Source organism: Muscardinus avellanarius (assembly GCF_963383645.1).
Source record: "Muscardinus avellanarius genome assembly, chromosome: 19".
NCBI classification, from domain to species: Eukaryota; Metazoa; Chordata; class Mammalia; order Rodentia; family Gliridae; genus Muscardinus; species Muscardinus avellanarius.
The window spans coordinates 49,853,651-49,873,582 of record NC_137805.1 but is presented as its reverse complement, the minus strand read 5'-3'; the positions used below and the strand labels follow the sequence as shown (position 1 = coordinate 49,873,582).

Here is a 19,932-nt window from a genome sequence, read left to right as displayed (position 1 = left end):
CTCCCATCAAGCTCCTTGATGAAAGAGTAACAATTATCAAGTTCTCTAAAACCTCAATCTTTGAGTACATATCTTTTGATATTCTGTGTGATGAAATGGGGAATACTATATGCATAAAGCAATTCTACTGCATGTAGATGTCTTGAATATGCAGCTGACATTTTCTCCAAGGCAAAGTGATCTGTTGCATCAAGGGAAACAATGGAGAGTAATTGTTGGCAATGATAAAATTCAAGTTTTTAAACAAAAAATAACAATTTGGAAATGAGCATCAACCATTAGTGTGACGGCATCCTAGTACTTTTCTGATGAGATCAGTAATACTAATGAAAGTGATTCTTTAATATTATAAAATAAAATGTGCCAACTTTTAGTAGTGCTGCATATCTCAGTTAATTACATTTTTCCAAATGGCCAAATACGTGATTTTCTAATATCATGCATGGGGAAAAGGTCGATTCAAAAGGCACCATAGACCAGTAGATTATTTTTTGGTACTGGGTATTGAACCTAGGAACATTCTACCTCTGTGCTACATCCTCAGCCCTATCTTATTTTTAATTTTTAAACAGGGTCTCATTAAGTTGCCAAAGGCCTTAGTAAGTTGCTGAGACCTCCTGTCTCATATTCCTAAGTACTGGGACTAAAGGAATATGCAACCATGCCTGGCTCTGACCAGTAGAATAATGTAACAGATGTAAACAAAGTTCACCGATAAGGCTTCAGATTACACATTGCAACTAACCCTTAAAAATACTATCAATGATCAGCTGGATGTGGTGCTGATAAACTATCAATTATCATGCCAGTAATTGAGAGGCTGAGAAAGGAGGATCACAGGTTCACAGCCAGTCTTGGCTACTTAGTGAAGCCCTGTAGAACTCAATCCCAGCATTTTGGAGGCTGAGACAGGAGAACTGTGGTTCGTGAAAGCCTCAGCTACTTAGTGAGGCCCTTTGCAATTCAGTGAGATCCTGTTTATAAATAAATAAATAAATAAATAAATAAATAAATAATAGGGCTGGGGGTGTAGCTCAGAGGTAGACTGCCCCCAGGGTTCAATCCCTAGGACTGCAGGAAAAAAAAAAAAAAAGAAACTATCAATTACTAAGTTTTAGTTAGTGTAATAGTAAATACCTACAAAGGATATTTGTAAATGTTACTAAAGTACTTGTTCTTCCAACAACCTATCTGTGTAAGGCTCTAACAAAAACACTTGTCCCCTAAAGATGGAATGTGGGAACTCTATAGGGTCTTTAGTAGTTTTTGAGAGTACAAGAGGATTCCTGAGACACAGGGAATATAACTGAAGGGAGTATAAGGGGGAAACACACACACACACACACACACACACACACACACACACACACACATCTAGCTATCTATACTATTTACGGTAAGAAACTGGAAATGCTTAAAATACCCCATGGAGGTTGGGGGTGGGGGAAATCAAGCAAGCAAAGGCATATCAGTAAAATAAATTATCATATACTAAAAAGGATATGGTTAGCATTTAATAAGTGCACTGTAAAATTTTAAAAGGAAAACACAGAATACAAACTATTTGAACCATATAGACTGGGATTAAAAATGAACTTAGAATGACATAAATAAAAGCTTTACATCTAATTATTTGTTTTTAGTGAAGCTAGTTAAGCATAAGAAAATTTTTTTTTCCCAAACAAGGGTCAGGATTCAGGACAGATGGTTTCCTGACTATCTGAGGACAGATGGAGCCAAGGGAAGTGGGTAGACATACATTGATAATAAAAAGAAAAAAACAGAAATAGAATACCCCTCCCTTTGCAGGTAGGTTATGAAAATAACTGAAGAGTATATTTCCTAGAGATCTCAGGAGAAGGGCAGATTTACTAAACTGTCCACCCCAAGTCTCCATTACAATAGAATGTCCTCTTCAGCTTTACTTCTATCCCAGAAGCACCCACTTTCAAACCAGCAGACTCCAGTATTCTCTGACAAGCTCGAGATATAAGTTGCTCCACACATAAAAAGCATTAAGTCACTCTACTTATAAAGACCACAAGTCTCTTTTATAAGTTAAGACAGACCCCAACTCCAATTTGCATTTGGAGACTTCCAGGTGTGTAACAGGTAAAATGTGGGTGTTGACAGTGAGGTGTGAGACACAGGTCTATGTTGTGTGGGAAGGGGCAAAGGCTGCTATTTCTGCTCAGAGAACCAGCCAGGGCTCTTCAATGATGGCTGCTCCGGGACACGGTAATTAACTTCTGCTCTAAAAATCTTCCCAAACTCAATGTTGTTCAGGGCTTATTCTTAAATATTGCCACCACTCTCTGATTAGATCATAACCAGAGCACTTGCAGAGAATGAGGACACCTGGACCCCAGCTCTGGCTCTGCCTCTTTATTAGTGACTGATGACCTTAGGTCATATTAGAAAGCTGTTCCCAATCCTTTGACTCCTTTGTTGTTCTCCACTATGTCTACTGGACCCAGTTTTCAGATTTTGCCAAATAAGATTTGCTCATTATTTCTTATAACAAGTAAATAAATTCCCATTTTTAATTAATCAAAGGCATATATAACCATAACCAAGAATGAAAGAGCAAAGGTAATTAACATTTACCGAGTGCCTGCTATATACTCCACGGTGAACCTTCCCCTCTAGCCACCCCCAATACCACCCTTATTACCACATGGTGGGAAGTATTATCTCAGATAGAGACTAAGGTGGCCTGGTCTTTGTCCCCTCCTTCAAGAAGCCTCTAGTCCTAATGCTGCCAATCTAATGTGCAAAGCCGTGACTCACTCATACACCACACTTCTTTGGAAAACTTCTCAAGTTGTCACAGTGAAATGAAATGGCATATTAAGACTGTGGGACAGCACCCACTTTTTCAAAATACTTCTGCATTTTCCCCCAAACCCTGGCCCAGGGCCCTGTACAGTCAAACAACTCTGGAATGAATGAATTAACCACTTGGGCAGCAAATCTGGACCACTGAACATAGCCCCAGAGAGCTGACCTTGGGCTGACTCAGGCTCTGTGGCCTCCAGAAAGGAGATACTAGCCTTAGGATGCCCGCAGATCCACTATGCCTCCGTTTTCTATCTGTACACATTAAGACTGGCATTTCTGTTGAAGACACATGGGGGCCAGCGTGGGGGTCAAGTGGCAAGATGGAGGTGGCTCCTGCTACAGCAGCATGTGCGGTTTGTCTGGTACTCTTACTCACCAGGGGGGCTGCCGGCTGGTGTGTGGGTGGTGTGAGGAGATCCGGAGGGGGTCCACCTCTCTGGCAGTGGCAGGAGGGAATTCTCGATGGGGACTGCTTACATCAGCCTTCTCCCACTGCTTGTGGATAGGTGTGATGATTCCAGACACAATACGAGACCGTAGCTCCTCACTGTTCCTGTAGGTCCTGCAGGAAGTAGATGAGGAGTCAACTGCTTGCAGTTGGTTGGCAACCTTGTGTCCAGTATTTGGGCATCGACCGGGATGACCACAGTGGCCCCGAGTGCTCTTGGTGCTGCGCTTGGGCTGTTTGCAAGGGTGGGAATGGGCCGTCCGGTGGACCTGGGTGAGGGGGGCAGCAGCCCTGTGCTGTCTCCGAGGTTTGGGTCTAAGCTTCTTAGGCATCTGAATTGCCCCTCCTCGCTTACCACCCCATTAGAAAGAGGCGAGGGTGTAGGGACACAAGGCCTGGACTGGCTACTCCTCTGTCCCCACCCCACCCTGCCCCACCTCTCCTGAGCTTCATTGTGTGTTCATCCCATGTCATGGGAAGGGTCATGAGGCAAAGTCTCCATGGGAAAGGTGAAATACCTTCCTGATCTGTGCAGGCAGGGCTCAGGGCTCAAGGTCAATTCTGTCAGTAACCTGGGGATCCTAGAGGCTGCCTCTAACCATTTGCCCCACCTGCCTGGGTTTCTGTTCTCTGCCTGTGAGAAACAAGCAGTGTGGGTACTGCTGAGGCAGTACTGAGTACTCAGCAGTCCTGCTGAGGTGGGCTGAGGTAGCAGGGAGTGGGCAGGGCTTTAGGGCTCCTTAGAAACCAGTGCTTTAAAATGAGCTGCACCCTGGGCCATGAAGCAAACTTCACTACTGAAACCATATAGAGCCAGGCGTGGTGGGTCACGCTTGTAATCCCGCACTTGGGAGGCTGAGACAGGAGGATCGCATAAGTTTGAAGCCAGCCTAGCTACTTAGTGAGGCCCTCAGCAACTTAATGAGACCCTGTTTCCAAATAAAATATAACATAGGTCTGGGAGTACAGCCCAGAAGTAGAAAGCCCTTGGGTTCTACCCTCAGTACCACAAAAAAAAAAAAAATCATATAGAATATGTTTTCTGACTGTACAGAATAATATTAGAAATCAAAATAGAGGATCTCTAAATACATAAAGCAGCACACTTCTAGATAATCCAGGGATCTCACACATACACACCAGGCGTGGTGGCACACGCTTGTAATCCCCGCGCTTGGGAGACGGAGACAGGAGGATCGCACTGGTTCGAAGCCAGCCTTGCTGGCTTAAGAGACCCTGTTTCCAAATAAAATATAAAATAGGTCTGGGAGTGTAGCCCGGAGGTAGAAGGGTTTCCAGGAACCCCAGTACCACCAAAAAAACAACAAAACAAAACAAAACAAAACAACAACCTATTAAAATATGTGGGATACAGCTAAAGCATTGTTAAAAGGAAATTTTATGGCATTAAATTCTTACTTTAGAAAAGACAAAAGATTTCAAATCAATTATCAAAATTCTGACCTTGAGAACCTAGAAAGAGCAAACCAAAGTAAGAAGTAAGGAAATAATGAAAAACAGAAATCAACAAAAAAGGAAACGAGAGGAAAATTAATGAAAACTGTTTCTTTGAAAAAGTGAGTGAAACAGGTGAACGTCTCACAAGATCAACAAACATGAAAGGAGGAACGGATGGCATATTACAGCAGGTGTAACCACTGAGTGGCAAGAGGAAGCTAATGACGACTTGACCCAAAAGCTTAGGATAACCATTCTTCAGAAAGAGCAGACTGCAATGACTCGTCAAGATGAACAACATGACCTACTGAAGCAACTGTATTCATACTTGACAACCATCCCCACATCTCCAGGCCCAGACGATAATGGTGACATCTATTAAATATCCAAAGATGAGTTAATACCAATTTTACTGTCACTTTCAGAAAGTACAAGGAACACTTCCAAGTCATTTCAGAAAGCCAGTATCAAAACTAAACAAGTACAAAAACCCACCAAACTATATACTCATATTACCTACGAATTTAGAAGCAAAAGCCTTAAAATATTATTAAACTAAAAGGCATGTATAAAAAATTATAACCATGAAAAAGTAGGACTTATTCGAAGTATGCAAGACTGGTCTAATATTCACAAATCAGTCAATACAACCTACTATATCAATAAACTAAAAAAACCCCATGAAATCAATTGATACAGAAAAAAAAATCTGATAAAACCAACATAATAAATACACTCATGATTAAAAAAACTCAACAAACTTAGAGGAGAATCTCCTCAGCTTAATAAAAAAGATCAACTAAAAACCTCTTGCTAACACACTTAATGGGGAAAATCTAAATGCTTTGCCTCAGCCGGGCGTGGAGGCACACACTTGTAATCCCTGTGTTTGGGAGGCAGAGACAGGAGGATCGCGCTGGTTTGAAGCCAGCCTTGCTGGCTTAAGAGACCCTGTTTCCAAAAAGAAAAAAAAAGTATAAAATAGGTCTGGGAGTGTATCCCGGAGGTAGAAGGGCTTCCAGGAACCCTAGTACCACCAAAAAAAAAAAAAAAAAAAAAAAAGCTTTGCCTCTAACACTGGAAACAAGAGGAAGATATTCTCTCTTACTACATTTATTTAGCACAATACTTGTAGGTATAGGCACTATAATAAGGCAAGAAAAAGAAAACACATACAGATTAGAAAAAGAAGAAAACGGTCTCTATTTGTCTATAATAAAATAGTCTACCTTGAAATTCCCAAGGAAATCTAAAATAAAATAACACCCCAACTCATCAGCTCTTAGGGAAATGCAAATTAAAACCATAATAAGGGAGGCTGAGACAGGATCATAGGTTCATGGCCAGCCTTAGCTACTTATGAGGCACTGTTTCAAAATAAAGGATGAAAAAATAAGGTTGGGGGTGTAACTCAGAGGCAGAATTCCCATAGGTTCAACCCTCAGTATCACAAAAAACAAACAAACACACACCCATAAGATATCACTTATACACCATCAGAATAATAATATAATGCCAGATACTGGCAGAGATGCAGAGAAACTGGATTGTTCATGCAGTGGCGGTGGATGTAAAACAGTAAAGACACTCTGAAAATCATTTTAGCAATTTCTTATGAAACTAAACATGAAATTACCATTTCATTCTTTAGCCTAGAGAAATTAAAATTATGATCACACAAAAACGTATGCATGAATATTCATAGCATCTTTATTTGAAATAGCCCCAAACCGTAAACAACTGGAATATCCTTTAACTAATAACCAATTAAACAAACTGTGGCAATATATACCATGAAATATTTCTCAGCACACAAAAGGAACAAATTATTAATGTACAGTACAACTCAGATGGATCAGAAGGTATTATGCTGAGTGAGAAAAGCCAATCTCAAAGAGCTGCATAGTATATAAATTCATTTATATGTTTGAAATGGCAGGACTGTAGAAATGAGAACAAATTATCAGAGGGTTAGAGACCTGAGGTGTGCGTGGGGGGATCCTTGTGGTGATATGGAAATGCATCTATTAAGTAATTTAGTTGTGATATTGTAGCAGAGTTTTGTAAGAAGGTATTAGTGGGGCAAAATATATGATGGGTCTACTGTTTCTTAAAACTACATGTAAAATCTGTAATTATCTCAACAAGTTTGATTAAAAATACAATAATTGCATGATTGTAAAATAACTTGAGAATATAAGGCTGGACTTGTGGTTTCTGTTTTTCTCTAGCACATGAGGAGGCCCAAGGAGGGGATGAGAAACAAATGGAGGAGTCCCAGGACTATTTTCTGCCCTCACCTTTTTCTGCCAGAGCAGCTCTACTCTTGCTAGCTTAATATGTCGATCTTTTAGAATGACATGCCTGCAGGAGTTCCACAGTTAAAAACCTTAGCAGCTGCAATGTCTGGAAAGCTCTTAGAGTCTGTGGTCCATATCACCCCACACAAATCACATTTCAACTTACAAGCTGGGTGGGGATTAGGCAAAATCCTCGTTTCTTTCAATCAAAGAAGATATGTGTGTTATAGGTGGAAGGCTTCTATCTCTAGGATAGAACAAATCACTTTGTTACTGGCAAAAGACAGACTATTATCCTGACTGGTACAGAGAGCATGGTAGAAAGGACAAAACAGTTTCCTCCTCCTTGGCAAATCACAGTGTATTCACTGAGGGGCACACATTCCTACCTGGAAAAGGTGAGACACGCCACTGTGACCTAGCAAGGAGGGCCAGATGGCTAGAGGCAGGCAGCATAGCACTGTTGCTGCACCAGAGGAAGAAGGAGGGCCTGTGCTGAGGAGGCAAACTGCAGCCCCGCTCTCGGAGCCTCAGGTTCCATGGAGATGATTCCTGGTGATCAGATATTTTTTTCATTTATGTATTTCTAAGAGCTGGGCCCAGCACCATACACTCTATGTACTGACATCTCATTTTTTTTTTCTCAGAAAAACACTTTGTGGTAGTACTATTGTTTTCCTCATTTTACAGTCTTCAAAAAGGAAAACAAGCTGGGTGCAGTGGTACATGCCTGTGATCCCAGTACTTGGAGGCTGAGACAGGAGGACTGTAAGTTCGAAACTAGCCTCCGCAACTTAGTGAGGGTCTCAGCAGCTTATTGAGATCATTTCCAAATAAAAAATAAAATAGGGCTGGGGGGTTGTAACTCGGAGGTAGAATATCCCTGGGTTCAATCACTTGCATCACCAAAACAAAAGGAAAATAAAATATTCTCCCTATATATATGCAAACCCCAATGTACTTAGAAAAACAAATGGAGATACTATCACCAATTCTCAGTATTGCTGGGGATATTAAATGTTGAAATGAGCATGAATGGCCTGTGTAATTCCTGGGTTCTTTCATAGGTTTTTGTCAACTTCTCTCCCAGTGCAATTCCAGAATAAAGTCAAAACAGAAACTACACTCCAAGTGTCCTCTTTACCCCTTACACTGCCCAGGTGGCATGGTGTGTGCAACACCCTAAAGAGCAGCTTTCTGCAAGGCCAGGCCTGTCCTCACTCCCCCACTGTCTTCCCCTGTCTACCATGTGCAGAAAGGAACCAACTCCTGCCCTCAAGGAGACCTTGGGAAGTTCATCAGAAAACATCCACTTATTAGATGCCCCAAAGGAGGTCTTTTATTTATTTTTATTTATTTATTTATTTTTTTGCGGTACTGGGGATGGAATGCAGGGGCACTGTACCTCTGAGCTACACACCCAGCCCCATTTTTTAGTCTTTTTATTTTTGAAACAGGGTCTCACTGAGTTGTGAAGGGCCTTGCTAAATAGCTGAGGCTGGTCATGAACCGCGATCCCCTGGACTCCACCTCCCAAACCCAAAGGAGGTTTTAAAACACCAAGCATGGGGGACATGGGGGCTTTTGAGGGAACTGTTATTTAAATTAGAACCAAAGAGTGAACAGGAATTGGCTTTGTGAGGTCAGGAAGAATGACCTCACAGCCAAATGGCAGTACTGTATCAGTACTCCATTTCCTAAGTGCGATGACTCTGCCAAGCTTAGAGTGGAGGATGCACCTGTAAGAACAAGGTGACACTTGCAGTATTTAGAGATTTTCATAAAGTAGGCATATAATTCTCAGATGGCTCAAGAACAAAAAAGAATATAGAAAGAGTAGGCAAAAGGAAAAATATTTAAAATAGATGAATTTAGGTGATGGGTGACTATATTTTTACAAACCATTTCTTCTGTGGGGTTGCAGATTTCAAAATAAAAAATTTAGGATGTCAAAAGAATGAGAAGACAAGCCACGAACTGGGAAAAAATATTAACAAAACACATATTATATAAAGGACTATTACCCAAAACATACAATGAACTCTTAGTCCTCGGTATGAAAATGAACAACCCCATCTAAACTTGTGCAAAGGATCTGAACAGATACCTCATCAAAGAAACAGAAATGGAAAATAAGCAGAAGAAAAGATGCTTCACAGTTATTCATTACAGGTATGAATGCAAAGTGGTACAGCCACTTTGGAAGACAGTTTGTATGAAATCATATTTCAACTACATAACCTTCTAAAAAGGCAAAACTAGAGGGACGGTAAGGTCTCTGTTTCCCAGGCTGGGGGAGAGGGAATGAGCAAGTGGAGCACAGGAGTTTTACAGGAGTGAAACTACTCCACACAGCACTACAGTGGTGGACACCTGGCACTGTCCATTTGGTAAACCCATACAACACACAATACCAAGAGTGAACCCTAATGTAGACCGAGTCTTTGGGTGACAACGGTATGTCAATGTGAGCTCATCAACTGTAAGAAAGGAATCATTCCAGTCACTCCAGTGACAGATGGTAATAGGAGGGGGTTATGTGTGTGCAGAGGTGGGCAATGTCTACTCTGTACTTTATGCTCTATTTGGCCATGAACATAAAGCTGCTCTAGGAAATAAAATTTATTTTAAAAAAGAATTGGAGATGGGGCAGAGACCTGATTAGGGATGCCTTTTCCCATGAGCCTACTCTTGACTCAACCAATTGGCCTGGCTCCAACTCTTCTCTGTAGCCACAGTAGCACCTGTGGACTCTTGACTGAATTATTTTATTTCGTGGGGTACTTCCTATGAGAGTCTTTTCTTCAGATTAAAAAGAGAGCTGGAGAGAGAAAAAGAGAGATAAAGACAGAAACACACACATACACACACACACACACACACACACACACACACACACACACAGAGAAGTGTCTATGCCCAGGAGTGAAACACACACACACCACACACACACACACACACACACACACACACACACACACACACACACACACAAGTATCTGTGCCCAGGAGTGAAAATTTCTTTTTGGTTCTCTGGACACCAATACCTCATTTCTTATTCCTTGCCATTTATTCTTCCTTTTCTCAGGAAAAAGACATCAGAAGTACCTGTGGAAGTCACGCAGGTCTTCTGTACTGATATAATCATCTAAGTTCAGAGTCAAGTCTGCCACTTGCTGTGAGCCATATTCCTAGAAAAATAAAATAGAAAATAAGAAATGGGGGATATTTCTGGGCTAATGAGGGCAAGGTAGGGAGAATTTACCTGCATATGTTGACAGAGATACATATAAATACTCTGGAACATTTGACATCCTCTTCTGAGGCTTAAGGACGTCCTTGATTTAGAAACATTGCCTTTCCAATGCCAGAGAACCCACTTCCCAGGCTCTTCTGCAGCTCAGGCACACATATGTGATAAAAATGAGACACCCAATGAAAGCACAGCTGTGAAGTGCTGAGGAGGAGACCCAGCAAGAGGCAGATATTTTGCTAATGAGATTAGAACAGAGGCCACAGGATCACAACATTAGTGACTGATGAGAAGGGGCGCCAGGATGGCAGTACTGACTGGTACCAAAGGCTGCGAGTGGGGGCAGCAGTGGTTTCCAAGGTATGGGGCATTATCCATGAAGCCTAGTTTTGAATCTATTTCTATGAGCTGTCTCAGAGTTCTCTCTCCTGTTTTTTTTTTTTTTTGCAGTACTAGGGATCAAACCCAAGGGCATCCTAATTTTTATTTTGAAACAGGGTTTCACTAAATTGCAGAGGGCCTCATTAAGTAGCTGAGACTGGCTGCCTTTCTCAGTCTCCCAAGTACTGGGATTACAAGTGTGCACCACCAGACCCGTCTCCCAGTTCTTTTAATAAACTCTTTCTGCTTAAACTAACCTGAAGGGATTTTGTTATTCACAACTAAGAACACTGTCTGGTATAAGAATTAATAAATATTCATCAACAAGAGAAGAAATAATAGAATATTATGTAGTCATTAAATAAATATGTTCCTACGTAAAGATCTCCACAATACATTGAGTGAAAAAAAGCAAAGTGCAGAACAACACATAAAGCAGCAGACTATAGCACACAGAACAACCAGGACAAAACCTGACAGGAAGAAGGTTATGGCCTCGTGGTACTTACAGTTCAGTGGCAGATTACAGACATCAGAGCGAAGCACCAATAAGTACACAACTGCAAGCCAGGGTAAGTACCAGGTAGGAAAATAGAAGGATGGAGTACACAGGCATACTCTATGTTTTTCTGGCAGGTGGGGATGGGTAGTCAGGACTGAACTTTTTATTTTTGGCAGGTCTGAGAATGGAACCCAGGGGCATTCAACCTCCAAGCTACACACACCCTGCCCTAATTTTTTATTCTTTAATTTGAAACAGGGTCTCACTGAGTTGCAGAGGGCCTCACTAAGTAGCTGAGGCTGTCCGTGAACCTGTGATCCTCCAGTTTCAGCCTCCCAAATGCTGGGATTACAAGCGTGCGCCACCACGCCCGGCTCAGGACTGAACTTTTTAATAAATGAAAAAAAAAAAAAAAGTTAGGAGTTAGGACCGTTGAAGAATGGCAAAGAGTGGGCATGTGTGAGGTGACAGATGGGCTGGGGATGAGGGTTCTAGCACAAGAAACATGAAGCGTTAAGTCTCCAAGGCAGCAAAGCACTCAGATTACTTAAGAAACTAAAAGAAGCCCAGTGGAGCTACAATAAGCCATTTCTTCCTATATTGTCACTGAATGGATTTATGTTTATTTAACTATTCCCTTGTGGGACTCCTTGTTCAAAATACAGGATGTGAGCATTTTTGTATATAAAGTTTTTCTATATTTAGAATTTTCACCTTGGGACAAAATTCCAGAAGTGGTACAATTGGGTACAGGGGCCAGGAACATGTACAGTTCTGTATCCATACTGTTAAATGGGTTTTGAGACAGCTGCACACTGCCAGACCCCCAGTCTGAGACCCACCAGTACATTGATGATCATGCTGTTTTCCATGGTGACGGCTTTCACAAGGAGTTTTCTGGACCCATCCTTGGACTCGTATCGGAGGACATAGAGGTCTTTATTGTTGTTCCACCCAGCTGGCAGTAGTTCTGACTTCTTATCACTGGGACCTGGCTGAGAAGACATGAGGGTACAGAGGAGAAAGATCAAGACCTGAGAACATGAGCTATGAAGGATCTTAAAAATAATCTAATCCTATCCCTCACTTCACAGACTAGGTTAGAGAGGTCAAGAGAAGTGATGCATCTGAATTCATACAGTTAAGACATCTGGGACCCACATCTCTGGCATGTTCTTTCCTATTTGGCTGCCTTTACAACAAGGCACTGGAACCTGTCAAGAATCTGTGGCCTTGGCCTAAAAAGCATCCCTATCCCTCTACTAAGAATAAGGCTAACCAATTTAAGAGACACTGGAATTCTAAAGCAGCAATTTTTCAAAGTCTGGACCTTGGTCTATCTGCAACAGGTTCACCAAATTGACTAAAAATATATGCCCTAATGTAGCCCCTCACCAACAGACTGCAGTGGTTTAACAAAAATCACTAACAATTTTCATGTATATTCAAAATGTAGCACATAGACAAGATTAAATAAAAATTATAAAACGAAAGACTATGTAACTACCACCAGCTTAAGAAATAGACCATCACAATCACTAAACACTGCCGCTAAAGCCTTGGGCAGCAAAATCCAACAAATCTCCCTTTATTCCACTCAAGAATAACCACTGCTGTGTGTGTGTGTGTGTGTGTGTGTGTGTGTGTGTGTGTGTGTGTGTTACTGGGAGCTGAATCAAGGGCATTTTACCTTTGAGAGATACCTCCAGCCCTAGTTTACTTTTTATTTTGAAACAGGGTCTCACTAAGTTGATGAACGTTCACTAAGTTGCTGAGGCTGGCTGAGAACTGGAGATCCTCCTGTCTCAGCTTCTCAAATTATTATAGGTGTGCACCACCACACCTGGCCTATTGTAGATTTTTATAAACTTTTTTTTACTTTTCCTTTAAGTTGTATTACTATATCAGCAACCATAAAAACATAGTCACATCTCTGAATTTTATATAAATGGCTTCACTTCTGCCAGATGTCTTTTTCATCTGATACTGTTTTTGGAGAGTCAACCACGTTGATGCACATAACTACAGTCGATTCACATTCACAACTACACAGCATTCTATTGTTATGAATATGCTGCACTTTGCACATTCACTTGTTGAAGATTAGAAATGTTTCCATCTTATTTGTTTTGCTATTATGAACATTCCGTACACATCAAGTACACGTGATAAATTTCTAGGAAGTATACGTAGAGGAAGAACTTTTTATTTATAAGAAAAAATCAAATTGTTTACCAAAGAGGTACTGATGTACATTTCCACTAGCAACATACACTATTTCCTGCTGCTTCATGTGGCCAGCAATGTAGCTATTATCCAACTTTTAAATTCTTGCCAACCTGGTAGATGTAAAATTCAACTTACTGTGAGTTGTGATGTCTTACTTTCTTTTTTTCAATCATCCTAGAACTTCCCCTACTAAAGTTTGAGAAACAGTTCTCAAATTATTTCTATAGTAAAAGTGATTACAGTGACTTGGAGGTGGGGTGGGGCATATTTCTTAAACAAGATCCATGAAAGAAAAAAACACACCCACCCTTGAGACTGTTTATAATTTACATTCTCTGTTCAACAACAGAAACTACAGACAAAGTCAACAGGCAGCTACAGGCTAGAAAGAGATATTTGTCAGGTTGTAAATAAAAAAAAGTACCGGCTGAAATAATGAAATACCATATTACACCTATCAGTCTGGTATTATCTATCTATCATCTATCTATCTATCTATCTATCGATCGATATAATTATTTTTTTTGCCAGATGTTTGTGTGTATGTGGAGAGACCTCCAGGCAGTACTATTGGGCATTTAAACTCCTATAGCCCCTTCTAGGAAGTAATTTAGCAACATTTTACACACTTACGTAAACCAATATCCAGCATCCCAAATCCTTATTCTGGAAGAAACTCCATGCACAGAAGCACAAGGAGTCATGCTGAGAGACTTTCATCATAGCCAAAGTGGTAAAATGCAAATATTACCCCATAGCATTCAGAATGAACAAACTAGATCTAATTCTAGCATTATGGATACAAGTAAAAAAAATTATTTTGGTTTAAAGTTAAAAGGAGGTTTCCAGACCAGCACCATTTATATGCAAAATTTAAAAAGCATAAAGAAAACACTATCTATATACCTTTCTATGGGTGAATATATACATCGCTCAACATGGAACAGGTGGACTGGGAACATTTATATTCATGAAAATATGGTGGGAAGGAGTGGAACCAGAGAGGAAGAATACTGGCAAAAGACAAAGGTCCAGCAATGCAGGACTTTCCACACACAAGGAAAACAAGAGGCCACAAATTAAGAATTACCAGCTTCTGCTCTCTGGTCACCTGTGATGTTCAGGAGGCCACTGGGGTAAGTGTTCACTAGTACAATTCAGGATGCTGCAACTGGCACTGTCTAAAACCTCGCTGGATGACAAGAAAATTCTTAGGCCTGAAGCGGAGAAATGAGAGTGACAAAAAACAAAAGTGAAACTAACCAAATCACTCTACTAGGTGAGAAAAGGAAACTATCCTCTCTCCCCAAACAGGGGAAATTCCCTGTTTTACATTTAATGTTGTGGATTAAAAGTTTACTTTGGAAGTTAGGGATATGTGACACGGCTTATCTTTGTTCTGTAAAGGGCCTTTTAATTTCTATTGTATCCTTTATGTACAGTATTCATCTACCACAACTGGAATACAGAAAATTTGGTCTACTCATCACTATTTCATGACCTTAGGCTTCTAAGAATCCATAAGGTTGATGCATCACTGAAATGGGACTAATGTTCTCCAGAAAACAGAGGTGGGACTGACCAGCCAAAACCTGGTATTATCAGGGCAAACATGATGTTTGACTCCCCTCTGGGCCCTGATATCAAATATCAAGTGTCTTAGAAAGTTACCACTGGAAAGGAGCCAAAGCGCACATTCAAGTAGTTTAACTCCCTTGGATGAAAACTCTCAGGCCTGTGAGGAGCTAAGGTTCACCCAAGGTCATAGTGAGTCAGCTGGGTTTGGAATTCTGAGTTCCTGGCTGTGGAGGCTGAGGCTGGGGATTCTTTTCTAGCCAGTCAACCAGACTGGCTCCATGAAAGTAAAAGACAATTGTCCTCTTAGGCAAAATCCTGGAGCTAGAAGCATTCCTTAATAGCCATGAGTTCACTCCAGTGTTTCTGGGCTAAAATGTACTGAAAGAAACTAAAAAAAGATAATTTGGGGCATTTTCTCTTTCTTCATAATCATTAGAATCCCATAGCAGAAAACCAAATTCTGTACCTAAGTCTGTGACTATCTCTATCCCCCTGCCATCTAAACTGCTTGATAAAACTATAAAGCTCTTTGGAGGAATAGTTCTGACTCCAAAAAGAAAATCCGAATTCAAATCCTAGATTTTTATTGACAATAGACGTATTGCTTTTCTAATGAAGTTGTTTTTTTGTTAGTGGGGATTGAAACCCAATACCAAATCAGGTAGAGATATTCTATCTGAGCTATACCCCCAGAGCTATTTTATTTTAATTCTACAACAGGGCCTTGCTGCCGGATGTGGTGGCGCACGCTTGTAATCCCAGGTTTCGGGAGGCTGAGACCAGAGGATCAAGGTTCGTGGACAGCCTCAGCTACTTAGTGAGGCTCTCTGCAACTTAGTGAGACCCTGTTTCAAAATAAAGACTAAAAAATAGGGCAAGGGATATAGCTCAGAGGTAGAATGACCCTGGGTTCCCTCCCCAGACCCACAAATAAATAAATAAATAAATAAACAAACAAATAAATAAAATAGGGCCTTGCTAGGTTGATGAGAGTCTTACTACTTGCTGAGGCTGTCCTCGAACCTGAAATCCTCCTGTCTCAGCCTCCCAAGTACTGGCATTACAGGAGTGAGCCACCATACCAGTTCTAATCAAGTTTTAGATACATAATTCTGTTAGGAAAAGTTAAAATTCAGACTGGGGGAAGTAAAAGAGCCGTCAAAGATGAGAAAGCTGGTGTGGGGAAAGTGAGGAGGCATATGGTTTCTTTTGGGAACTATGCAATTGAAAGGGGAACCTGACACTTGAGTGAAGAATGAGGGGTCACCTCTACCTGGTCCCAACCAAGGTCCGAAATGCTGAAAGATAATAGGAACAAAGTACAATGTGAACAGAAAGGAGCAGAACAGATACATCTGGGAGGAGGAATGCCCCTACCTCTAGGTGTGTGTGTGTGTGTGTGTGTGTGTGTGTGTGTGTGTGTGTGTTTGAATAATAAAGCAGTTAGAAATTAGGTTAGAAAACCTCACTGCAACATGGAAGGGGAGGATGGCCTTCTCTCCAGATCTGGTCTGGGGTTCTGGGATGGAGAGGACTGTGACAATGAGGGGCAGGCCTGGAGTCCTGAGTGTGTATTTGTGGAGCATGGCTGGGAGACATCTTCTCAGCTGGTGTAGATAGGAAATGAAGGAGCAGAAAGGGGGCAGGCCCAGTTCTCCTAGGAAGCTGATGTGTACAGCAAAGGTCATAGGGAAGACAGGAGGATGTGAAAGCAAAGAATTAATAAGGTAGGCTAAACTCAGCAGTCCTGGGGCTTCATGGTGATGTCAACAAGGTCCCCAGCTGTTAAGAGGTAGGACCTTGGTGTGGCAAACAGGAGAGGCTGGCCTTGTGAGGACATATTTGGGGAGGAAGCCTTATTTGATCCTCATACTTAGTATATGTATGTGGAGAGTATGGGGGGTGTTTCCCAGAGCCTGAGCTGAGGATGACAGCAGTGAGTGGACAGCACTGGGCCTTCGCTAAAGATGAAGGGTGTGTGAGCTCTTTGGGGGCTATGCTGAGGGACCAGAAAGGAGCTCTGGACTGGGGCTGCCAAAGGTCAATCTCACTCCCATACCGGTGCTTGGATCCAAATGTCTGGCAGAGGCTCGAGGTAGGTATGAGGGCAATAGTGAGTACAATCACCCCAACCCCACTCCGTGGCTGTGTGGTATGGAGCTTAGAAGGAACCAGGTAAGTGAGGACTCTGGGGAGCTACGCTTCTGTCACGGTGCCAGATCCACACAATTCTGGCCTGGGAGACTGCCGAATTGCACTAAAACCACTTTCTGTCCTTAGGTTTACAAATCACGCTGTGCCGGCTGTGCTGGGAGGGGTTCCGGGCAGCGCGGGAGCAGCTGAGTGCTCCCTCCTCGGACCTGGGGGTGGGCAGAGGTTTGGCGTTCTGGACAGACCTTAGGGCCTCTGGGTCTGGGCAGAAGACAGCTTCCCCCTCCCCTCCGGCCAGTTCTGTGGCGTACCTGGTCGCCGACACCCAAGCCACAGTAGCCGTGTGTCACCACTTCCCAGTGCAGGAAGCAGACGAGCGCGTCCTGCGCGCAGGCGATGGCCGGCGCCGCCGACGCGAAGAGAACTTCTAAGCCCGCCATAAGGGCCAGCCGCTTCTGTGGGCCCAAGAAGGGAGGGGGCGGTACAGTGAGTCGGTTCCGCCCACCAGGTAGCAGAAACTCTGCTGTGCAAATCCGTCTCTATGTGCCGTCAAACGGAGAAGCCCCGGATGGGGCGCGGACGCCGGAAGTGGCGCCAAGCGCCGGCGCAGCTCCTATAACGCGCCGGGCTGGAAACGCTAGTGCAACGCTGAAGGTTCCCCTTCGGAGTGCGCGTGCGCGGGACCGCTAAGTGCGGGGCGTTGCTTCCTCCGGGAGAAACCACCTGTCTGCACGTTCCAATTCCGGTTGGCTGAATTGGGGAAATTTGGGAAGTGTGGCGAAATAGATTCATAATATCTGTTAACAGTATGCAGTGCTTGGCATGTAACACCGTATTTTAAATCTGAGACCTACCAATCTGGCACCTAGGATCGCATTTATTACATGTCTGTTGTATGCCACTTCCTCTGCCAAAACCTCTAACCCTTTCTTTTCTTTTTCTTTTTTTCATTTTGGTGGTACTGGGGTTGCTGGAAGCCCTTCTACCTCCGGGCCACGCTCCCAGACCTATTTTTATACTTTTTTTTTTTTAAACAGGATCTCTTCAGAGCGGCTGGCTTCGAACCTGCGCGATCCTCCTGTCTCTGCCTCCAAAGCACGGGGATTACAAGCGTGCGCCACCACACCCGGCAACCTCTAACCCTTTCAACAAATCTTCCGGAGTATGTTCCACTATCGCTCCCACTTTGCAGGTAACAAAATGGATCAGAGAGTTGAAGTCACTTGCCCAAGAAGACACAGCCGCTGACCACAGAGCTAGAATTTCTTACCCACTGTCAAATTTCAGTCATTTACCTATCTTCTTCATGTATTTTTAACCATTATTTATTTCTTCAACAAATGTTTTGAAGTCCAATTATTGTTTTTACTCAAATAAACTTAATTTGCCCGTCCCAGTCAGTACTATGACCCACACCACTGTCATCTCTTGCTTGGGTGCTTAGTGTTAGCTTGTGAACTCCAACCCTGTCCTGCCTACAATCTGTTTTCACCTTGCAATCAGAGGGATTTTGTTACAACACAAGTCAGAGCATGTCCTTTTCTGAAAACTTCACAGGGTCCCCGCCACACTAAAATGAAAAGAGAATCCCTCCCGATGGCCTGCAGGAACCCACATAAGGTCTGCCACCATGTGCCACCTAGCCCTCTAAACGTCTGGTGTCATTTCCAACTGACTTCTCTCTTCCTGTGGCCCTGACTTTAATGACTGGTTCCCCTCTGTTCTCACACCCACATCTAATACACTAGCAAAGCCTCTACCCCCCAAAACATGCTCTGAGTCTGACCACTTCCTGCCGCCTTGCTGCCTTTTCCCTCATCTGATCTTCTGGCATCTTACACTTGGACAATTGCTTCCTGACTAGTCTTCCTCTTACACATGTTCTGTTCAGGTTTTGAATGTACAGTCATCTTTTGGTACCTGAGGGGGACTGGTTCCTAGAACCTGCTCAGACACCGAAATCAGTAGATGCTCAAGTCCCTTATGTAAAATGGTATAGAATTTGCAGATAACCTACACATATCCTCGTATATACTTTAAATCACCTCTAGGTTACTTCTAGTGCTAAGTAGAGTGAAAATACATAGCAAATAGTTATTGCGCTGCACTGCTTAGGGAATGGTGACAAGGGAAAAGTCTATGCATGGTCCATACAACATAATCTTTTTTCTTCTGAATATCTTCAATCCACTGTTGGTTGAATCTGTGGATACAGAACCCAGAGCTACAGAGGGCATATCATACTGCTTACTCTGCCTAGAATGCTCTTCTTCCAAATACCTTCATGTTTGCTCCTTTATTTTAAGTAGTTTCTTATTTTACCTCCTACCAGCCTCAGCAGAGGGCTCCACAAAATAACCTCTCCTCTCTTATCCCCTTACCAGGTTTTTCTGCAAAGCATGACACTGTATTAAATATTTGTTTTGCTTATTTATGGCTTTCTTCCCACTAGCCTGTGACAAGACAGCAGGGACTGTGTCTATCCTGTACACAGCTACACCTGAAAGCCTCTGGCTTAATACATACTTCCTGAAGGAAAGGAAGGATGAATACAAAGTGAACGCATTATTGGCATAGGCCCAACCCAACTGGGCCTGTCTCACCCCTTGACCACCATTCCCCCTGTCAGCTGGCCCTCTGCCTACCCAGACATATTCTCACAGTCTCCCTGGGATGCCCAGATCCTCCAACCCCATCTGCAGGGATTCTGGCTGAGCAGTTCTCGGCCGGGGGGGTGGGGTGGGGGGTGGGGAGTGCAGGTATGTTGACAGTACTCTGGATGATGCTAAGG

At 42.6% G+C, this 19,932-nt stretch overlaps 1 protein-coding gene across 1 annotated transcript in view; it reads right to left on the bottom strand.

The window, feature by feature from the left end:
* PSMF1 (proteasome inhibitor subunit 1) overlaps positions 1–17,581 on the bottom strand; it is a gene marked incomplete at both ends in the record, with an annotated part of 29,398 nt that extends 11,817 nt beyond the window's left edge. The window contains 4 exons of the mRNA XM_080716610.1: positions 3,218–3,403; positions 10,156–10,238; positions 12,026–12,178; positions 17,453–17,581. Coding sequence (XP_080572736.1) covers positions 3,218–3,403; positions 10,156–10,238; positions 12,026–12,178; positions 17,453–17,581 — 551 coding nt within the window. The remainder of the gene's footprint in view (positions 1–3,217; positions 3,404–10,155; positions 10,239–12,025; positions 12,179–17,452) is intronic.
* Positions 17,582–19,932: the final 2,351 nt, after the last annotated feature.